This window comes from Thunnus maccoyii, chromosome 10, assembly GCF_910596095.1.
Source record: "Thunnus maccoyii chromosome 10, fThuMac1.1, whole genome shotgun sequence".
Classification (NCBI taxonomy): Eukaryota; Metazoa; Chordata; class Actinopteri; order Scombriformes; family Scombridae; genus Thunnus; species Thunnus maccoyii.
Window position 1 is genome coordinate 13,778,941 of NC_056542.1, and position 20,517 is coordinate 13,799,457.

Consider the following 20,517-nt stretch of genomic DNA (forward strand, 5'->3'; position numbering starts at 1 on the left):
ACCTCAGTCCGGGCTCCGCAGCCGGGCCAGCAGGCGCCACCAGGTGCTCATTTACATAACTGCACCGGCTGTGTCCAATCACAGCCCAGAGCAAGGTGTCTCATTGAATATTCCAGTAGGCGCACCGTCCAATCAGAGCCTCCTGTGGGCGGGAGCTGTGACCTTAACAACACTGTAGAATGAAATTCAATGTGGAGCCTTTGGGGGCGATGGGAGTTTCTTTGTTACAGGAACACTGAGATTTGGGGAATATGACATATGATACAACAGCACTCAGAGAGATTTCACCTTGTTAACCCTTTACATGTATGAAAAGGTTACTTTGCTGTTTTAAAAATACATTATTTGATAATAAAACGTGTAAACTATTTGAATTATCTGCTCTGGCTCTCAGCATCTGGTCTGGGCCATTTAATGTGGACCCACAGCTCTCTGCCTTGGTATTTACCTCTCAAGAAAACTTTATTACAGAGTATTGCTGGTGTAACTGTATACCATTACTGGCCCTGGGCTATAATGACTCAGATTGAAGGGTTTGCAGTAAAACACAGCAATGAAGCTGGAACCTGGAGAGTTGTTGATATGGGACCCAGAGGCAATGCCGAGAAGTGAGGTGGGAATTCATGTTTTAAAAAGAGCCACATGTGTGCATGTTTCTGCTGAACTATATCAACAGTTGAATAAGCCAGACACAAACAGGCTGCGCAGAGGTTACAGTATGTGTTGCTACTTGCCTGTGTGACTGAGGGGAGGGAAACTTTAGCTGGTGCTCAATCAGCAGCAAGGGACAATAAAGGTCATTAACGCTCTCTGAGCTCCACCTTGGATAAACACGGAAGAGGAACACTGATACTCTGCTGCCTTAAGTTCACTTTTTGTGTGTTTTTTAGATGCATGTTAGTGCTTGTTTGAGCGTTTCTAGCTTGAATACATGCACTTTATCTTATGAATGCCTTTAAATGAGACAGTTTTATATGTAAATCAAATGTTTCTGACTGAAATGAAGTCAGAAAAGTGATTGATTCTTAGTAAGTAAATAAACATTTACTCAAGTACTGTACATTTCAGATGGATATATGGTACTTTTTATTCCTCTACATTTATTTAACAGCTATAGTTAGTTGTTAGTTTTCAGATAAATATGTTACATACAAAACAAAAGATCAGTTTATGAAATATGAGGCCTTTTAGAGATTAAACTACCCAACAGTATGAAGCTATTTAAATTAGTTCCACTTCAACTAACTACAAGATTAAAGTCCTGCTTACATGTCAATGCACCAAATAATAATGATGCAAATATAACAATATAACACTGACAACGGCTCTTCTGCATAATGAGTACTTTAATTACATTTTTGGCTAGTATTCTATTCCATTACTTAAAATTTTGAATGCAGGACTTTCACTTGCAATGGAGTATTTAATAAATATAGGTATGATATTGCTTTTACTTAAAGCCCCTCTCCATTCAAAAATTTGTTATGCCTTTTGTTAATTCGGTTGGATGTTTGAGCTTCATTGTGCAGAATAATTTATGTGCAGATTTTGACACTAGAGGGATGTTCTTATGTTCATCTGCTGAAGGGGGAAAAGTTTGTCTGTGTTCACTGACAATCTGAGTTTAACACGACGTATACCCACGAGCAGGATTTGTGACAAGTAGTTTGGAGCCAATCGCGGCTCAGTATGCGGCTTGTGATGTGTGATGTGGAAACTTGAAGCCTCCAGTTATACTCTGGAAATGGACTTTACAGTAAAGTAGGAGATGAAATGAAAATGAAATGAAAAATATTTGCATAATCATAGATTCCTCATATTTCAATGAGGGAGAAGGAGTAGATGTCATTTTGAGGATTTTAATAAGGTAGTTGAACTTTTTTTTTTTTTTTTTAGTCGAAAAACCATATCAGACTCAAATTATTATTCAAAGCAGAGTATTGTTATGTCTCAATAACATGTCTGGAGGGGATCTTTTAGTAAATGATCTGAATCTGAATACTTCTTCTACCACTGATGCAACAAATCTTAGATAAGAGGCTACTGAGCGTCTGTCTTTTCTCCAGAACTAACAGATGTACAATACCAGTGTGCTTCTAATGAGTAATGTGTGCCAGTGGGACTGAAATTCTGCAAAAAGATGATCAAATATAATTAGAGTCACGGGCTGCTTGTGTATGCACACAATTACAAAAATGTCTGTAATCAACTCTCAATAGATTTTATGAATTTATACTCCTAATATCTGTCTTTTTCTCTCTTTCTGCTTCACTCCCCATCCTCACCCCCTCAAGCACCCCCCCCCCCCCCCCCCCCCCCCTCTCTCTCTCTCTCCAAGTTTCTTTGTGTTTATACAGACATGAGTTGGACTTTCATCTGGTCTGGCCTCATTCTCTCTGCATATCATTAACATTTTCTCACCACTTTTCAATCCATAGCTAAACCAAACCAGAACACTCCTCTCTCTCTCTGTCTCTTTCTATTTAATGGTTAAGCGGCTCTCCCTCAGTCCTTTACATAAAATATAATCTTGTGAGCAGAGTTTTCTCTCTGTTTGGCCATGGTGAGATCATGATTTATTAATGTTTTCTTGTCTTGAGTCTGGAATCTTTATGCTAAACAACTAAAAAGAGTGATGTAGTTGAGCTTGAAATTAAAGGGTTGGTGAAGAAATAATTTCTGGATATTTTAGTTTTTTTCTGTGATGTTCACCCACAAAATGTTAACTGATTCCCTGACATTATCCTGCTGATGAGCAGAGTAATTCACAGCTCTTGTTCTCTCACTCTCCAGAGCATTCCCCATCTCTTTTCAGCCTTTTCTGTTGTGCACATCGTCCAACTGGCTCTGCTTTGTTCGTTGTCTGGGCAACTGCAAATCCCCTGCAGAAATTATGACCTTTTTCAGCATTATTTCCTTTCATTCTCTGTGCGTCCTCCCTCCTATTCTTTTTGTGTCTCACTTTCTATTTTTCTTGTGTCTCACTTACTCTTCTTCTTTCACTTTCTGGTCCTTTTCCATATTTCCTTCCCCTTTCACAAAATACGCTCAGTTGCTCCATGGAGTTTCGGTTTGTTGTGACTAAACCCCTCTTTTCTCCCTCCTCCCTCTATACTCACTCTCGCTTTGAGTGAAAACCAGTGGAGCATAAAAAGCAGGTCTGATCCTGTGAGGAATTCACTTGGAGAGAGAGGCGAACACAGACAGAGAGTCAGAGAGTGAGAGAGAAGTTCAAGTTGTGCTAATCTTATGAGTCAGCAAGGACAAGAGAACACTCTGTGCGATAGGTAAAGAACGATAAAGAAAAGGGAAAAAGATTGAGTTGCCCAGAACATCAATGGCCTGTCGAAAAGAAGAAAGAAGAGAGAAAAAAGTATATTGAAAGTAAAAAAAATCTTCACTTTTTAAAAAGGTTATTACGCTCAGCAGAAAATTACCATTTCCATCCAAAGCTTCTATTCAGGAGGAATGACAGATGATCTATTGCCTGTCATTTTGAATACACAGGGTGAATCTATCACTTCACTGACATCACTTAAGTCAAAATATACAAACATCTGAATTAGAAATGGAAGTTTTCAACTCAGAGAGGCATTTCATGGGACAACACACACACACATGAACACAATCAGGCAGCCTGTCCACCCCCTGTCGTGGTCTGACAGCTGTGCAGAGCTGCAGGATTCAGACAACACAGATCAGTTGCAGAATGCGAAGCTTGCAGTATGTTGGGAACCGGCGTAAAACCACATACCATGCATACTATCCACTAAAACATCTCCCCCAGTGTGATAAATGTCTCAGATTTGCAACACTAAACCTCCAGGGAGCTCCACAGCTCCATTTACTACAAACCACTCTCTCTTTGCATGCATGTGTGACTTCAGGTCCATGTTTGGTTTATACATACATGTATACGTGTGCGAGAGTGTGTCTGTGTAAATGTACAACTTTACATGCACCCCCTAATGTCTGTTTACTGTGACGTGTCTGGGCTCTGTCAGTATCAGTGTCACAGGCCCGGGGCAGGTCGCACGTGATTGGGCCCTGGAGAGGTTCTGGGAGCGGTGGAGGTGTCAGAGGTCGGAGGGTCAGCGTGTGCCCCAGGGGGAGGTACCTGGGTGGGGGATCGAGGAGGGCGTCACAGCCCTGGAGCTCTCTTTATAGGTGTTTGGTGAGGAAAAGGTGGTGAGTTGTCCGCTCCTCTCACTTTCTGCGATATCAAGTACATACTTTTCTGTCCTTTCTGTTTGTTTCCTGCTGGTTTTCTACTTTTGGATTAAAGACAGTTAATATATTTTTAAAAAATTGGTACATTATTGTCCTAATGTTAAATTGTGGCTCTACACATTAAAGTTTTATTCTGTCAAAAAAAGAACTTGTTGCTTCCTCTTATGGTTGAACTTTGTGTTTGTCATTATTTTTTAAGAGGAAATAACTCTTTTCAAGCATTAAACAGTCACTTTGGAACCAAAATATTGCTTATACATACAGAAGAGTACTTTAAACAGATTAATTTTATGGGCTGACACCATGCGCCCTCTCTATAAGATATCTGCTGGATAAATCCTGCCTGGAGTGTCCTTGCAATCACGCAGCTGGATGTGTGTGAAGTGGGTTTGTGCGATGAGCTCAGTGTTGTCAGGGGAATGTGGAGAGAGAGGGTGAGGGGAGGTGGGGATTGTCGGGCGTTCCAGATGACCCCTCACACAGTCAGGAGTCCCTGGAGACCCTCTCAGCTGTAGCAGTGCACTTGTGCCCCCTCCTCCTCATGGCTGGAGGAGATGGAGGGGGCGGGTGGGTAGGCTCTTTTTGGGTGTTGGATCCCACCCCTTCACCAGAAATCCCCTGCTGTTCATCTGTACACATGCACACACACACACACACACATCTGACAGTGTGGAGGACTACAGCCTCTGCTATGGCATTTGGGAGGCTCCTCTACAACTGTCGCCCTCTGTTCAAACTGTCACTCCAGCCCCTCTAGGATTCTGCTTCCCTTTTTCTTCCCTCCCTTCCTCTCTCCCCCCTCTTCTCACCTGTCCGAGCCAGCCGTTGAATGAAAGGCCTTCCTTTCTTCTTCAAACTCTCTGCGTTGCTAACAATAGAGCTCTGGGAATTGTTCACAATAACCACCATCGGATGTGCTCTGATCTTCTTTGCCTGGCCCTCCACCCTGCTGTCTTTACCAATTACATGTTTAGCCTCTCCACACCCCTGGTCTTTAGCTCAAACAGTAGTTTAACTTGGCTGGTAGCAGCCATGTCGTGTTCCCAGGGTGTGTGTGTGTGTGTGTGTGTGTTTGTAAAGATATATAATTATAGCTATCCTTTAATTATTTTAATTAATATTCAAATTGGCCAAAGCCCAAGGGAGGAACAAAAATCAGCTAATTTACTGGCATAATTTCAATCGCTTTGCCCGAGGACTTTATCGCCCTGGTAACCAAAGTCTGATCTGCTTCCTGTCTTCACTTCTGGATCTCAAACTCTCTCTCTCTTTTCTAAACTTTCATGAGGGACTGTTGCTGGCTCCTTCCAGTGAGAGTGAATGTTGTGGCGGATTGGGAGGTGCTGGTGAGGAGGGTGAGGAGCGGGGGGGAGAACTTGGAGGGGTGTGAATGAGTGCCATTGCAATGCAGTGAGAGGTGGTGCTAAAAATACCTATTGACACATGGGCTCCAACTCACAAACAGGGTCACAGACAAACACACACAAGCTGATGACCAAAGAGGTGTCATTCATGCACCACCGCGCAAGGGAAACACACACAAGAGCACAGAAACCAAATCTAACACAATTTAGCCACACAAAAATAATTAAAGTACATAAAGTCATCATTATTTACAGTATTACTGAGCTAGAAAATAGTGAATCTCTCTGAGTTTGCATTGGCAGAACTTTGTTTTTTAAAGGGCTCTGTCGGGCCCTTTTCCACACTCAAGCACAAGTCCTCTGTGCAAACAAACCCAGCTGCCATATTGTGACCCTCGGCAGGAGGAATATGGGAAAGCTGCTCTGTACACATTGTGTTGAATGCTCGCTGTGGCAAATATTGTTTTTCCGTTTACCACACGCTGAAACACTGCTGGGACAGTTTGCCGAGCGATGATCACCTGAAGAAAAGAGATGCAGTGTTCTGTTTACAGAGCCGTTACAAAAAATGCGGATGTGGTAACTGGGTGGATTCTTCTGTGTTTATGGTGTGTTTAATACACAACACAGATGGATCTATGTACACAGTCTACATGTCCAGACTAAGAAAGAAAGATTTGACCTAAAGGGACCTTAAAATCAGTTTGTGCTTAGATGTCACCAGCAGTTTGCCACCAAGAACGTTTTTGAACAACTGCGGCCTTGACAGATTATATGTGGTGAAGGAAGCACTCAGATGTAAGTAAAAGTCCAAATGCAACCATCTACACGTACTCAATTACAAGTTGAGTCCTCTGAGGTGCAGCCACTAATTTATGTAGAGTTAGGTAGTTAATCTAGAGGTTGCACCCCCTGGAAAGGGTCACAAGATAAATCTATAATCATTGTTTGGATCTTTCTTTAATCTTTTCTTGTGACACACTGGATAATTTTACCTCTTTGGGCCTTATATAGTCATTTAAATGAAACCATATGGGATGTTTAGTGGGGAAATCACACAAAAAGTATAATATTTCAGTCTGAAATGTAGTGGAGTAGAAGTGCCGTAAAATGGAAACATTCAAGTCAAGTACCTAAAAATTGTACTTGAGTAAATGTATTTAGTCACTCTCCACCACTGCTGGTCATGGTGGTTGAAACCAACAAGAGAGGAAGCTGAGGTAGACATCCAATCTGCAGGGCGGAGGTCTCGCCACCCCCCACAGTGCCGCTGGAGCACCAGGACGCTGACTGGGGGGACAACTGTCCGAGCTGTAAATCAGTGTGTGTGTGTGTGTGTCTGTCTGTCTGTGTGGTCTTTGTATATGAGTTGAAAGTGTGTGACTCTGCTAACATAGCAAGAATACGGATTTCTGGCACAATCTCACCAATTTACAAGGTGCACAGAGAAGTGAAATCATCTGAGACCAACACCAAAATGCCCTGGTCTCACAATAAAGTTGTTCTTTACTACAAGGGTTTGGACTTCTTCAGACTCTGCTAACATAATAGACATATGAAATCTGTTTGTGAGCAACTGCATACAGGCTGATCTTTGAAACAGTACACCCTCTTAATAGTTTGTGACCTTTTCTAAAGGTGATAAAGGTGATATAGTTTAACCCATACTGCACATACAACACGATTATCGCCACAAATGAGAAGCCTGTGCACAATAAGCTTGGTGCACCTGACTATTAACTGCTGAACCATTAGAAAGCTATCAAATGTTGGCTTTGATAGCCCTCTAGTGACCACAGAGGTGTACCTGCCAGCTGAGATACAGAACTATAATCTTCTATAATGAGACTTGCTGCAGTTTGGCAGTTTCTACATGCTCAACTGAGACATTTGATTTTAGCTTTTGTCTTTTAAGCTTGTAGCTATTGCTGCGCTCCCTCATTCAGAAAGCTTTTTACATCTTCCCATTCACTCTCTGTCTCACCTGTATGTGTGTGTGTGCATGTGTGTGTGTGTGTGTGTGTGTGTGTGTGTGTGTGTGTGTGTGTGTGTGTGTGTGTGTGTGTGTGTGTCTGCAGCGCCCAGGGGAGCGTATAAACTAGACTAATGAATTTTTCTGCTCTGCTTATGCCCCGGCTCTCATATGAAACCAATTCATTACTAGCCGGTCTCACCAGTATGTTAGCGGGGGTCACACTGGGAGCAAGAATGGGGCAAATAAGAGAGAGAGAAGGGGGGGGTAAGGTCCAAAGAGGGCAAGAGTCCCCACAACAACCTGATTGCATCATGAGAAAGCTTTCCAAGAAGAAGAAGAAGAAGAAAAGAAAATGTTAAATTCAAACCACATGGGCATGACGGCGTGACCGATGCTGGCAGCAAAGACTTTTTACACACCAGAATTTAATTAACAGTTTTGAAATTTATGGTGTCATGCACCAGTAAATCTGGCTGTAATTACTGCCATACAGGTCTGAGGGCCACAGCATAGTTAAGAGCTCAAACTGGGGAAAAGCAGCTCATGGCTCTGAATGCAAATAGGAAACAATTCCAGATGATCCCCCCCCCTTCAGAGTTTATCTAGTCAGCAGATAGCATCTCTAAGTATATACAATTTGACACAGAATCCAAATTATGCAAAATGAGGGGATTTCCACACACTTCCAGCCCACTATGTGATGATTGTCATCATACCGTCTCATGGTGACTAATGGGTCACGATAAACATAATGAGATAATAGCTGGAGCCAGATTTACTCTGACAAGAGGATTGAATAGGCGTCAAGGGTGTGAATAATTTGAATAAAACACTGTCAATACAATTATCCCACAATGACAGTGAGAAACAGGACTCAAATGGGATATAAATTTCAGGGATATGTTTCAAATTTTTAACAGATGACTATGGAAATCATTTGAGAGAGGTGATAATTTATTCCATGTGCGTCACACTTAATAAAATCAGCGGCACAGTGGACAGTACTTGGACTTGTGTTTTATTGTTTGAGGCACTCTCTTCCTCCTGTGCATATCCTGCTCTATTAAACATTGTCATGTAATACACGCAGTGGAATGAAAATGAAGTTTGGAAGTGCTTTGATAAACTTTATTGTAAAAACAGACTTACAACATATGCGACTGCAGGAACATTTCAAGAGACTGTTGAGTCTTTTCCTTACTCTTCAGGGAGATCAGACGTGTCTTATGAGAGACAATAAATCACATACAATGCATTCCAAGTATTTTTTATGATGAAATATGGGATTATTCGAGATTATTTTTCTTCAATATGGTTTACATTGGCATTGCAAATGCTAAAATGTTATGAAATATTCATCCATCAACGTGCTCCTCCTCCTACACAGGTTAATATGATGCTGGAGTCGATCCCATAATGCACAAAGCAGGTTAGCATTATGGATATCATCAAAGCTAATAATGCAGTATCTCCATATGCAAATTAGATTAACATGTAATTAAAACAGCCCTATTTACAAATAATTAAACCACGACAACTCAGGCTTGCAAATAACTTGAATTATTCTTTAATGATTTTGTGTTTGAGCACATTTTACTTCATTCCATGCTGTCTGATTCAAATATTATTCATCTGGAAATTACCAATTAAGTAGTTTGGGAGGCCATTAATTAAATCTGAGTGTAATGCAGTTGATCGATAGCATCAGTTACTCTCATAGTTGTAATTATCCGTCTTTGATACTCGTACAAAAGAAAGTCCCCTAACTAATTACAAGTTAAATCATAAAGCAGTAACATATCCATGGGAATAAATTTATATACAGGTCTATTTGGCATTCAGGCAGTATATCAAGAGTAATTAGTCTGATAAAGCTTATCCAAACATGTCCAAGCTGCCCACTTTGATCACAAGCTTCCTCTAAAGTTTTGTTAAACATTTTAAGGAAAAGCTCATCTGTTCTTGGTTTGATTATATGAATTTGAAAAGAGTGGGAGTTGCTTTAGGCAAACTGTGTGAGAGCCTTTCTTTGTAATGAAGAAGTTATACAGAGATTATTCTTGAAACATACTTCCCTGACAATATAATTATCTAATCATTATGCATTTCCTCACACAGGGTGCAAGCAAATATCTTCAAACATAATACAAAAAACAGGCACGGACACCAAGATGGTTTAGAGGATTATTTTCTTTTATTGCAGAAAGCAGTCCAGTTCAACATGAAGCATACTAGGAATGAATTGAGGAATGCAGCAAATATCCTGAACACACCTCAAGCTTTCACACTCACACTACACTTTCCAGATGCTGTCTGTTTCAATATTTCCAAAAGAAAAAACAAAAAAAACAAAAGCCACATCAACACAACCGCAAGTCTATTGTGTTTTCTAACAGCATGGTAGTGTTGAGCAACTGCTTTACATTGTACCGATGGTAGAAATGACTGCATGTGGCTGCAGTGTGATGTATTACACGGTAACACAGCACTGTGCTGTAGGGTTACCTCAGTGAGCACATGAATGAGGCACGACAACAGCACATAATAATAATACAGCACTCAGGATTGTAGTGGGGCCATCACAGAGAAGGAGAGAGAGAGAGAGACTGGTCAAACAGCGATGATGTCAGTTTTTCTAATTTCAGAAGAAAGTTAGAAAAAAATCTTAGTGTTGACCAACACTGAGGAAAAGTCTGCAGGAGTTGTATAACATTACAAGATCAGACCTTGAAATTGAGTGTTATGTCACAGTTATATTTCATAAAACCAACAGTAGAGCAAAGCTGGAGTCATAAAGTTGTTTATAATGATGGACAGATGGAAGCCGTGATGACCAGTCCCCCTCCTTCTGTGTGGTCAAAGGAACAGTTCCACATTTGGGAAATATGCTTATTCGCTTTCTTGAAGAGATTTAGAGGAGAAGATCGATACCACGCTTATGTTCGCCATGAGGTTGTAAAAGGAGCTAATAGTTCTGCTCATAAACCCTCCCTGAAACTACAACATGTCTTTTTTTATACTCTGTTTTTGTGCTGTATAAATAAGCGAGATGTAATGTGTTAATTAGTGACCTTTAGAGGTGCTGGTAAGTGGATTTTGTCAGTTTCCAGTCTTCGTGCTAAGCTAACAAGTTGCTGGCGGTAGCTTCATATTTATTTATCATACAGAAATGAGAGTAATAGCAATATTTTCTTCTCTCTCTTAGCAAGAAAGAAAATAAGCATATTTCCCAAAATGTTGAACCATTCCTTTAACTGATTATTAAGCAGTCTCAGTGGGATCAAACCTACTGTACTGTCATTAGCAAATAAACTTGCTGAATGATTGTAGCCAAATCCTGCACTAAATATTGTAGATCTCGATCAGCATCGAGGGATATTTTGTGTGTAGTAGTTAAAACACTACATGTTTAATTCCTGAAACAGCCTCATCCAGCAATACAAGGATTCAACCCCCACCCCCCCCTCGATCCCAATGAAATTTCCTGCTGACTGTGCAGAGACACAGCAAATAATATATCACTCGCAGACACAGTATAATCTAAATCAAACCCAAGTTCAGATAAATGAACCTCTAACACAGCGGTTATACTGCAAAACTGTGTGTGAAATCTTGGTTTTATTTCACATATCCCATCCCACACCCCTTAACCAAAGTTTTGATGTACTCTGGTCTATTAAGAAGATTTAGAGTCATGTTCTTAGATTTCCAGCTGCTCTGAGAGCCAAAAGGCTGCTCCAGTGAATGACATCATATCAACAGTGCATTTGATTTGTTTTATCATCCTTTCCTGAACTTTGGCATCTCAGCTGTGAGGTCACTTATCAATAAAGAGATTGGAAACCAGTTGGTTGATTATTCCAGGTTGAGGGAAGTTACTTCAATAGTCTCTGAGAACAACATGCAAAAAAAACCCAAACCAAAAACATTCCTTGGAGCAATAGAGAAGAACAAGCTTCATGGATGAACAAGCAGAGCAGAGGCACAGCATGGAGTACATGAATATGCTCTGTATATTACCGGGAGAAGGAAACGGGGGTGAGTGAATTAGAATAGATCATGTTAATGTAGAAGGTAATGACATGAGGTGTGTAGAGGCAAGAAAAAAGGAGAAGGAATGCAGATTTAGGAAAAAACAGGAATGAAAAATGTACTGGGCTTGATGGGGAGGATCAGGAAAGAGGAACGACTTATTTCTTCCTGCTCGTTTTTCCCTCTGTCGTTACTCGCACTCATTTTCCCGAAGGACATTGTACATGTTGACAGTGAAGCCGGATGGCTTATCCTCCTTCCGCCTTGGTTTTCCAAACCCCTCATCTTCATCATCTCCGTCCTCATCATCATCCGCGTCCCGGTCTCTCTCTTCCTCGGGCTCGGTGCTGGACTCTCCATCCTCCTCATCGTCCCTGTCTCCCATACCTTCCTCCTCTGTCAACCGTCCTTGTAGAGCCATTATTTCTGGTAAGTCTGGGTGGTTTTCCCAATGCTCTGAAGATCATGGACAAACCAAGAATCAAATTAATTCTATCCATCAACCATTTTAACACTTTAAAATTTTAAAAACACTTCAAGGCGAAGGAAAAGTCATATAAGAGCCTCTTCTCTTACCTCTCAGGCAGCTGTAGCCAGGTGGTCTGAGACAGAGACACAATCTGCCATCAATGGCCAACCTCAGGAGACTGTTTGCTGCACGGTAAACATCATTGCGAGCTGCTTTTGCTGTTTTATAGCCTCTCCTCTCTGCCCAAGCTGAAGAACGCAACACAGGATAGAAAGAGAAGGAAGCTTTAGTATATAAAATCAAATCATAGGATTAGTCATAATTAGAACAGAAGATAATATGACAGAACAATGACACTGGACAATAATAACAGGCCTATCAAGACAAGTTGGCAATTTTAAGATGGATTTATAAATCAAAACCTAAGGAGTAGTTCAGTGTCTTGTTCAGTGTTTTTCGCACATTAACCATCACAGCAACAGTAGACAAATGTATCACATGTGATCAGAATGCATTGTGCTTTGATTATATCCTCCACAATAACTGTTTACATTCTCTCATTTATTTTATGCCGGTGGAAAGGTCCGTCTTACTTCATCAAATGAATGCAAGACAGCAAATGAGTCACTACACACTTATGATTCTCTGACCCTTTAGCTTACCCTCACAAACATCCCAGGCAGTCCAGCCGGGCTCTTCAGACCCCTGGCTTCCTTGCTGGGGTTCATTTTCTTGTAAACTGGGATGTTTGAGCTTCAGTGCAGAGAGGAATGGGGTTCTCTCACATAGATAACCGACTGAGCTGTAGGGCTCCTGCAGCTGAGACACTGGGTAGATGCCTGCCACGATCTGGAGAAAATAAAAAGAGGCAAAGATAAAAGACGAGACAAAAAAAACTGAAAAAAATATCAATAATATAAATCAAAGAAAGGTTCAAAAAATTTGAGAATGGGTGAGACAGTATCCAAGAACTGAAAATCTGAGCATCACAAACAACCCTGGGATTCATCAGAAGCCTTTGAAAGACAACAAGTGGGAATGTATAAAATCAATAATCCATCTTCCCAGACGTGTGTGTGTGGTGTTCAACACAGTTAAGTTTCTATTGAGCCTAAACATGCAAGTAAACTCAAAGTCACATCTGCTTTCAGGTACACAAAAGGTGAGCTTGTACCTGTAACTGTTTATTGACACGGGAGGGGAAGACGAGTCCGGGGCAGTCACACAGTTTGACTGTCGGGGTGAGGTAGTAGGTCTGGAAGTATTTGGTGTGGCCTGGGGTTCGAGATACGCTCACCACCTTCCTCCCAACCAGGCTGTTGATGACAGATGACTTACCAACATTTGGAAAACCTGTAAAAAAAAAGATAAGTCTTTTATAAATTGTTTTTAAGTCACTTTGCCGATGCTAACCTGAATCCAGTGTCCCAGTTCAATGTTATTCCTCATGAATGTGAATTCTGAAGCCATTAACTAACGTGTATCTTAAACTGAGAGATAAAGTGTATTTTATTTAATGTGGACATGTTCTCCATGTGTCAAGATATTGGCCTGTTGGTCCACTATAGTTGAGCAAAAATACTTTCTCCTTTTTGATTATCAGATTCAAGTACTGTGGATTATAAACAAATAAGAACATCCAACAAGCCATATAAGGGATCAGATTAAAGTGAAACAGTTTCTATTCCCCAAACAAACTATTAATTTATTCACTTGCTAAATCTTCTGTCCAACGGATTAGAGAAAGGTGCTTGTTACTCTGGAGTAATTATCTGGTGTTACAACCTTTTCAAGTTAAAAACCAGATGAGAAGGACTGCTCTGATTTTTTTCAGAAGAATTTGTTTTGAATTGATTTTTAGAAACTTTCACTTCGTCTTGCTACTGTGCTCAATTACTCTGTGAAAACACAGATGTCTACCTATGCAGCCCAGTGTGAGAACCCCATCTTTGTAGAGCTCCTGGGTAGGGTTGCTCATTTCCATAGCGCTATCACTTTGATGCTCCATCAGCACCGACTCCGCTCCTTCATCTGGCCGCTCCTCATCCAGTTGCTCAGCAACAGCATCTCTGTGAATCTTCTGCTCCCAGCTGGACAGGTCAACTACCAAGAACAAAGTAACATTCACAGGATCAACAGAAATGCACATATGCTAATAGTCATGTGCATTGATTGGAAATATCTGTGTTATTATGATAGCTTTGTTATTAGTGTGCAAGATTAAAAGTAGACACACTCCCACCTCTCCCTGCCGTGATCTCCTGACAGGACTTCAGGATGTCTGTAGGACCTCCAGCGTGACTCCAGTCAGCCTTCCTCCTCATCCTCTTTTTCTGGAGCACTACAAGCCAGCAGACAAACAGACAGCCAGTTATTCTTATCGAAATGACAGCCGCAGACAGACACACTACAGTTTATTCTGGTGATATTACTGCAATAAGTTCCCTGACTGGCAGGTTTATTTTGATTTCCTTGTCTGTCTTCCTATCACACCAATGTCTCTCGACCTCCTACCCTTCCCCCTCTCTCCCTCTCCTCGCCTGTGCTGTAGGGCTGTCCACGGTGGGAGGTGAAGCAGACTATTTGCAGGTGGGGGAACTGAGAGGTCATGTAGTGTTTCCAGGCGATGACCAGTGGGGGAGGACAAAGGTCGGCTTTGTTCAACACCAGGATCATCTGCTTCTGGAGATCTCCAGTGATGTAGTGGTATATGGCTGGAGGGAACTGCAGCATCTGGGTGGTTTACATGAGGACACACCTTAATGAGACAGTTAATTATGGCCTATTCAACAAATAAACCCCCTAGATCATAGCATTATTAATAGGAGCAAGACGAGTTGAGCCGTTTTTAACTTTGCGTTAAAACTGGAGGCTCTAAATTAAGGACGTGAATTCACTTCACATAAAGTATATCTGGCATCAAAGTTAGAAATAAAAACTAAGTGTGTCAGAAGCTGATGCCTTATAATTAGAACCAAAGAACTGGGTTTCATTTCAACTTGGCATCAAATCCTTAGTAGCACATCACACTGACTTACCTTGAACATGCAACCATTTTCCTGCACTTTATCCGCAAGATTACAACAATATGTAGAGGATTTAATAAGTAACTTGTGCAAGAAAACAAATCGTGGATGTGAAATACTGCAAGTCAAATTCATCCAACTATAAAATATGATGCTTTAGTTTGTTGTCAAACTGCCTCAAAAGGCCAGAGTAAATGGGCATTTTTAACAAGAATGATAATGGACAGATTTTCCTGTAAACAAAGCCAACAACAAAGTCTGTTTTATGTCTTAAAGTGCAGAGTAAATAAAATTTCAATGTTGCAAAGTAGAAATGACAGATGGGATTATTTTCTTCTTTTCTTTGTTTTTTTTTTGCCTCAAAATCGTCATCTATGATGTATGTAATATGTGTATACCAATCTTTTGATCTTGTCAATTTCACTTTTATTTAGTCTCGACAAATTTCAGGAGTTTAAATGTTCTCTAAGATCTCTTATGCTGTGAATAATTACTTCAGGTGACCACATTTCCCAACAAAAGCATAATTTAAAATTTCAAAAAGGCATCATGTACATAAACTGATATATAAACAGGAATGCAGATGGATGTTGGCTGTGTCTCCATCTAGTGGCTTGATCCATCCTGCAGTCTTTTGTTTACAAGATCACCTACCGGGTGCCTGATGTCCACAATGAGCAGGATGACATCTGACATTTCTAACACTCTCCATAGCTGCCTCCATGTCTAAAAGAAAGAAAAAGAAGTGGGGAGTAGGAAATACAGGTTTAATATTGTAAACACAATAAAGTAAAAGTCTATGAATACACAATTGACACTTTGTTAATAACAATTGTAAAGGGATAGGATCAATACAATGCCCTATTGTAATACTATAAAATCATATGCAGTCCCAACAGGCAAGACAACCTTTTCAAGTAGCTTATTCATATACATGTTATTTTTCCATTGTTTTGATCCTCAGCTCCACTTGAAAAGCCATCAACTCTAGATTACCGAGTGTCATTTATTACACCACCAGCTGCTCAAGCCCTGCTACTGCTGTGATGTGCCTCTTGAGCTCAGCCCACGCTTTGAAATTAAATGATTGGCAGGGTTTCAGATTTTAAAGATAATGTTACCATTTTCTGAGCCTAAAAACTGTGCAATAACACAGCATGATAATAAGATGTGACAGTACTTTGTTCTCAATGGAAAATACCAGACAATATACAGGTATGTCATACAGTTCATACTGATCCCTCATGATCCAGCTCTGTCAAAATGAAATATTCAGTTATCCTGGCTAGATAACAGCCTCAAAAGTTATGTCTTTTAAGACGCAAGTGGCAAAGCCAGTCTGCAGGGTAATCATCAGTTTACAAGCTACTCATTAACAAGCAGGATTACTTCATGCTTCATGTTGTCAACAGGTTCAACAGGATTTATAAATACTCACTTTGCACAGAAAAGGTGCTGGCGAATGAGTGGTTACTTGCACCAAATTACCAACTAATTGTTCTCAGAGCTTCTACCACCAAAAACCTGGTTCCCGTTCTGTATAGTGAGGGTCAAAAGCAAGCATGTACACTGAAGAATGGTACTAAATGGACTAATCCTGGTTCAATAGAAAATTTAAGTAGATCATCAAAAAGGTAAATGAATAAAAAGGGAGTACAATAGCTAACAGTCAAAACTCAAGATTATAACTCAAACCAACACTCTTTGTATTGTGACTCTTGCTGGGTGAAGAATAGAGTGAATTTTGGCACTGGTATGTTATATAGGCCAGACCATAGTAACACATCTGATGGTGATTAGATAATCATGTTCCAACATTAGGGTGAACGTAATTACTACTCAGGCAAATATACAACAGTCCAGCAACCACAGTGATCTTGGCCATTTTTACCACTGTCCAAGTCTCACATCTGGTCATCTGATCTTTTGATTCTGAAAAGTTGCCAAACTCCAGATCTGCCGACCCTGGACAAATTATTTGAATACCACTTTGGCAACCTAGATGTGTCAGACGCAAATCACTGCCTCTTCACACAATGACTTGTTATACATAATTTGCATACATATGCATAATAGTACATTTTTTGCATACAAGCAGCAGTCAAACTGTCAAAGTGGGAAGCACTGATATGAAAATTCTTGATACCATTAGAAGATTGTTTACAAAAATATCTGCAGATGCCAGGACTGTTAGTTGGTAATTTTTGCCTGTTGGTCCATTTTTCTTTCACCTGCCTAAACACAGCTGACCAAGGAACACAATTTCACTTAGGCCACACACTAACCTACCAATACTGCTGCATTTATAAAGTTTCTATTGTTTATATGTTCACAACAATCAAATTTTAAGCCAATTTGATTTTTGGAAGTATGATTTTCAGCTAACTCGAAAAGATGATGACAAAGTAGCTGTAAAACCCCAACCAGCCTAAACAGACTATTATATGGCCATGGTGAAATAAATATTTTAAAGCTGGTTAATACAACTGTGTAGTTTTTTGCGTAGTTTAGAGTGACAAATCGTACCAGTGTACTTTGATGTCAAACTGCTACACAAAATGCGTACAGGTTGGCAAGTCTGCAAACTCCAACACTGGCATTTGATTTTAATTTTTTTTTTTAACAAAAAAGCACACGAAGTCACTCACCTCCAGATTGTGCTCAAAGTGGCTAAGAGAGCCAGGTGGGTTTCTGGAGTGTAGGTCATCAAGATACTCTCTGTATGACTTCTCTTCTTTTCTCAACAAGCTCTCTCGCGTCATCTCATAATTCCAGGACGGCCGTCGTGGGAAACCAAGACCTAGCAGTGAGTAATCGAGTTTCAGCGTGTAAAGCAGTGATCCACTCCATTAACCTACTCTGCTCATCCATTTGGCTTATTTTGAGACCGTCATGTGGAAAGGATTAAAAAAAAAAAAACAGCCAGACCTTTCTCTGAGGGGTAGATGTCATCGATAGAAGTCTCAAGTTCTTTGTCGGAGACTGGCTGCAGCACCTTCTCCCTGGCAATCTTCTTCCTCTTCTCCACATCTTCTTTACTCTCTTTTTCAAAGTGCAGTCGGAACCTGAGGAGAGGCAGAGGAGGGGGGGGGTTGTCAGGAATACTAGTTTAAGTATTTGCATTTGTAAGACTGTGGGCTGTATATTTTAAAAGTGATCATTTTGAGAACATGCAAATTACTAACATGATCAACTTTTTCTAATTTAAAAATTACATCACACACACAATACATAGCATGGCGTCAAATTAAAATTGAGAACTTTTTTTCTTTTATTATCTGACATATTGCTCCATCAATTATCATTCAGTAGCCACTTTTCTAATTCAAGCATCCTGCTGCTGCTTCAGGAAATAAATTTTATGTTTCTGTGAATGAAAAATGACAAAAGATAAACTACATTTGTTACAAACAAGCTTACAATAAAAAATAGGAATAGTGACAGATCTAAACATTGGTGTTGTATGATAAAAATAATCTTGTCCTCTTATTCTCTTCAAATTTTTCATCTTATAATAATAATATTATCGGTCACAACAAACAGAGCTGTTATCTTTATCTGTCTTGAAATTCCATTATCAGTGCATCTCTAATAGACGCCCAGAACAAAATCTGTATATATCTCAGCATATTTTAAATGTTTCACAAAACCACCTTCTAATCAATCTAATTTATTATAAGTAATAAAACTGACAACTCACCTGTTGGGATCATATCTACCTTCTCTGCCGAAGGGCTGCTGATTTATTCTCCTAATATCTGTGGTCTCGCTGTCTGAGGTATCCGACTGCCGCTCTCCTCCTCGCTCCACACTGGCATTGCGGCTGCTAGGCCCGGAACCTGTGTCACCTGGGAGACAAGGACAAAGGTCAGGGGTCACAGTCAAATACAGTTATTCATCATGCACCAATAAGCTTTCTTGGATTGAATACTGACATCTACTTTTTTCACTGTTGGCTATTAAGGATATTGTTATGCTTCTAGTCAAGTGTCCTTGAACCTCATCGCCATCAAGGACATGAACCACATTTTATTGACATGAACCACAAAATATTTTCAATGCAGTACATAACAAAACCATATTTTGATTTGTTCAGACATCTTACTAACTGAATGACAGGCCTACACTGACTCTACACTAATGATTTGTACTTAAGAACAGGTTGTTTGACCTACTTATGCCCGTTCTGGGGGTCACTTTTTACATACAGTATATACACAATTAACTTAAATTAAAAGTCACCGCTGATCTCAGAAAAACCTAAAACAAATGCAGTATGTCTTAGGTGTTGAAAAGGTTTGTGTTGAGAAAAGTATGAGAAGACACTGCTTGATTGGTACATCAGAGACTGGTTGAGACTCACTTAAACTCAGTATGACAATAAATAATTTTCCTGAGAGTTATGGAATGATTAGACAAAAAGAGACATAAGGAAATGTTTGAAGTATGCCCTAGAGTCCTTATTGAGGTCTGCAGTTTTTGAAGTTTGAAAGACTATAAAAAATAATCTTTTAATTCAGTAATTATTCTAATTTCAGTGGCATTTAAGCATGTTTTTGTAATAAAATGACTGGCTATGTCCTGTGCTAGAACTTGCATAAACTGTATATGAAGCACGTGGAAATCTTTTGAGTCAAAATGTCATCACTGTTAGTGCTTCTTTGAAATTGACCTTTAGGTGACAGTACATTACCTCCGGCCTCTGCTAATGTGGCACTATAGCTGGCATTATAAAAAGCTTAAAAATCATACTTAAATTATTTTTTTAACGTTGCTGTCACAAATAGCTAAGCAGGGGCCATTCAGTAACGTTAGGACACTCGTCAAGTTCGACGGCAAGTTATATCACCTTGCTTTATTATTACAGCTAGCTACCACAAAACAACAAACACATTTAACAGGCTGAATGAGTGGTCTGATACTTCACTTGAAAATATCACTTAACACTACATAGATAAACAGTTTGCTGATAAAGTAGCGGTTTAGCTGCGGCGCACGAAACGTTAATTAGCTAACTGCTAATGTTAGCATGGCAACGCTAACGGCAAATGTAACATTAACGTTACCTCTCTTTCTCTCCCGTTTGACTTGTAGCTGTTTCTTCTTCTGTTTGTTGCTAAATGGCTTTTTTCGAGGCATACTTAAAAAATAACTGGTAATATATATATATATTTATAGCTATGTACTCAATATTGCTGCCTAGCGCTTGTCACAGTTTTTTATTAACGTTATTTACATGGGTGAAGTTTCTCGACTCCTACACTTTTTCAGTGACGCCATATCCAATGCAGACTGCAGAGAATGGCGGACGAAACCATTCTACAGTTTTCACAAACCGAGCGACTTTTTACATCGCTTAAGCTTTTTGTACATGATCATATTAAGAATTAGCTTTACGTCGAGCAAACGGCCTTACTCCAA

At 40.0% G+C, this 20,517-nt stretch overlaps 1 protein-coding gene across 1 annotated transcript; it reads right to left on the minus strand.

Annotated features, from left to right (window-relative positions):
- Positions 1–9,741: 9,741 nt before the first annotated feature.
- Positions 9,742–20,405, minus strand: gnl1 (guanine nucleotide binding protein-like 1). The gene is made up of 12 exons (XM_042422944.1): positions 20,163–20,405; positions 18,797–18,944; positions 18,025–18,161; positions 17,745–17,896; positions 15,751–15,822; positions 14,611–14,803; positions 14,313–14,411; positions 13,991–14,173; positions 13,245–13,423; positions 12,733–12,919; positions 12,178–12,318; positions 9,742–12,057 (listed from the first exon to the last, which is right to left on the minus strand). Exons 1-12 carry the CDS (start codon positions 20,233–20,235, stop codon positions 11,792–11,794), a joined length of 1,830 nt encoding a protein of 609 aa, XP_042278878.1. The 5' UTR covers positions 20,236–20,405; the 3' UTR covers positions 9,742–11,791.
- Positions 20,406–20,517: the final 112 nt, after the last annotated feature.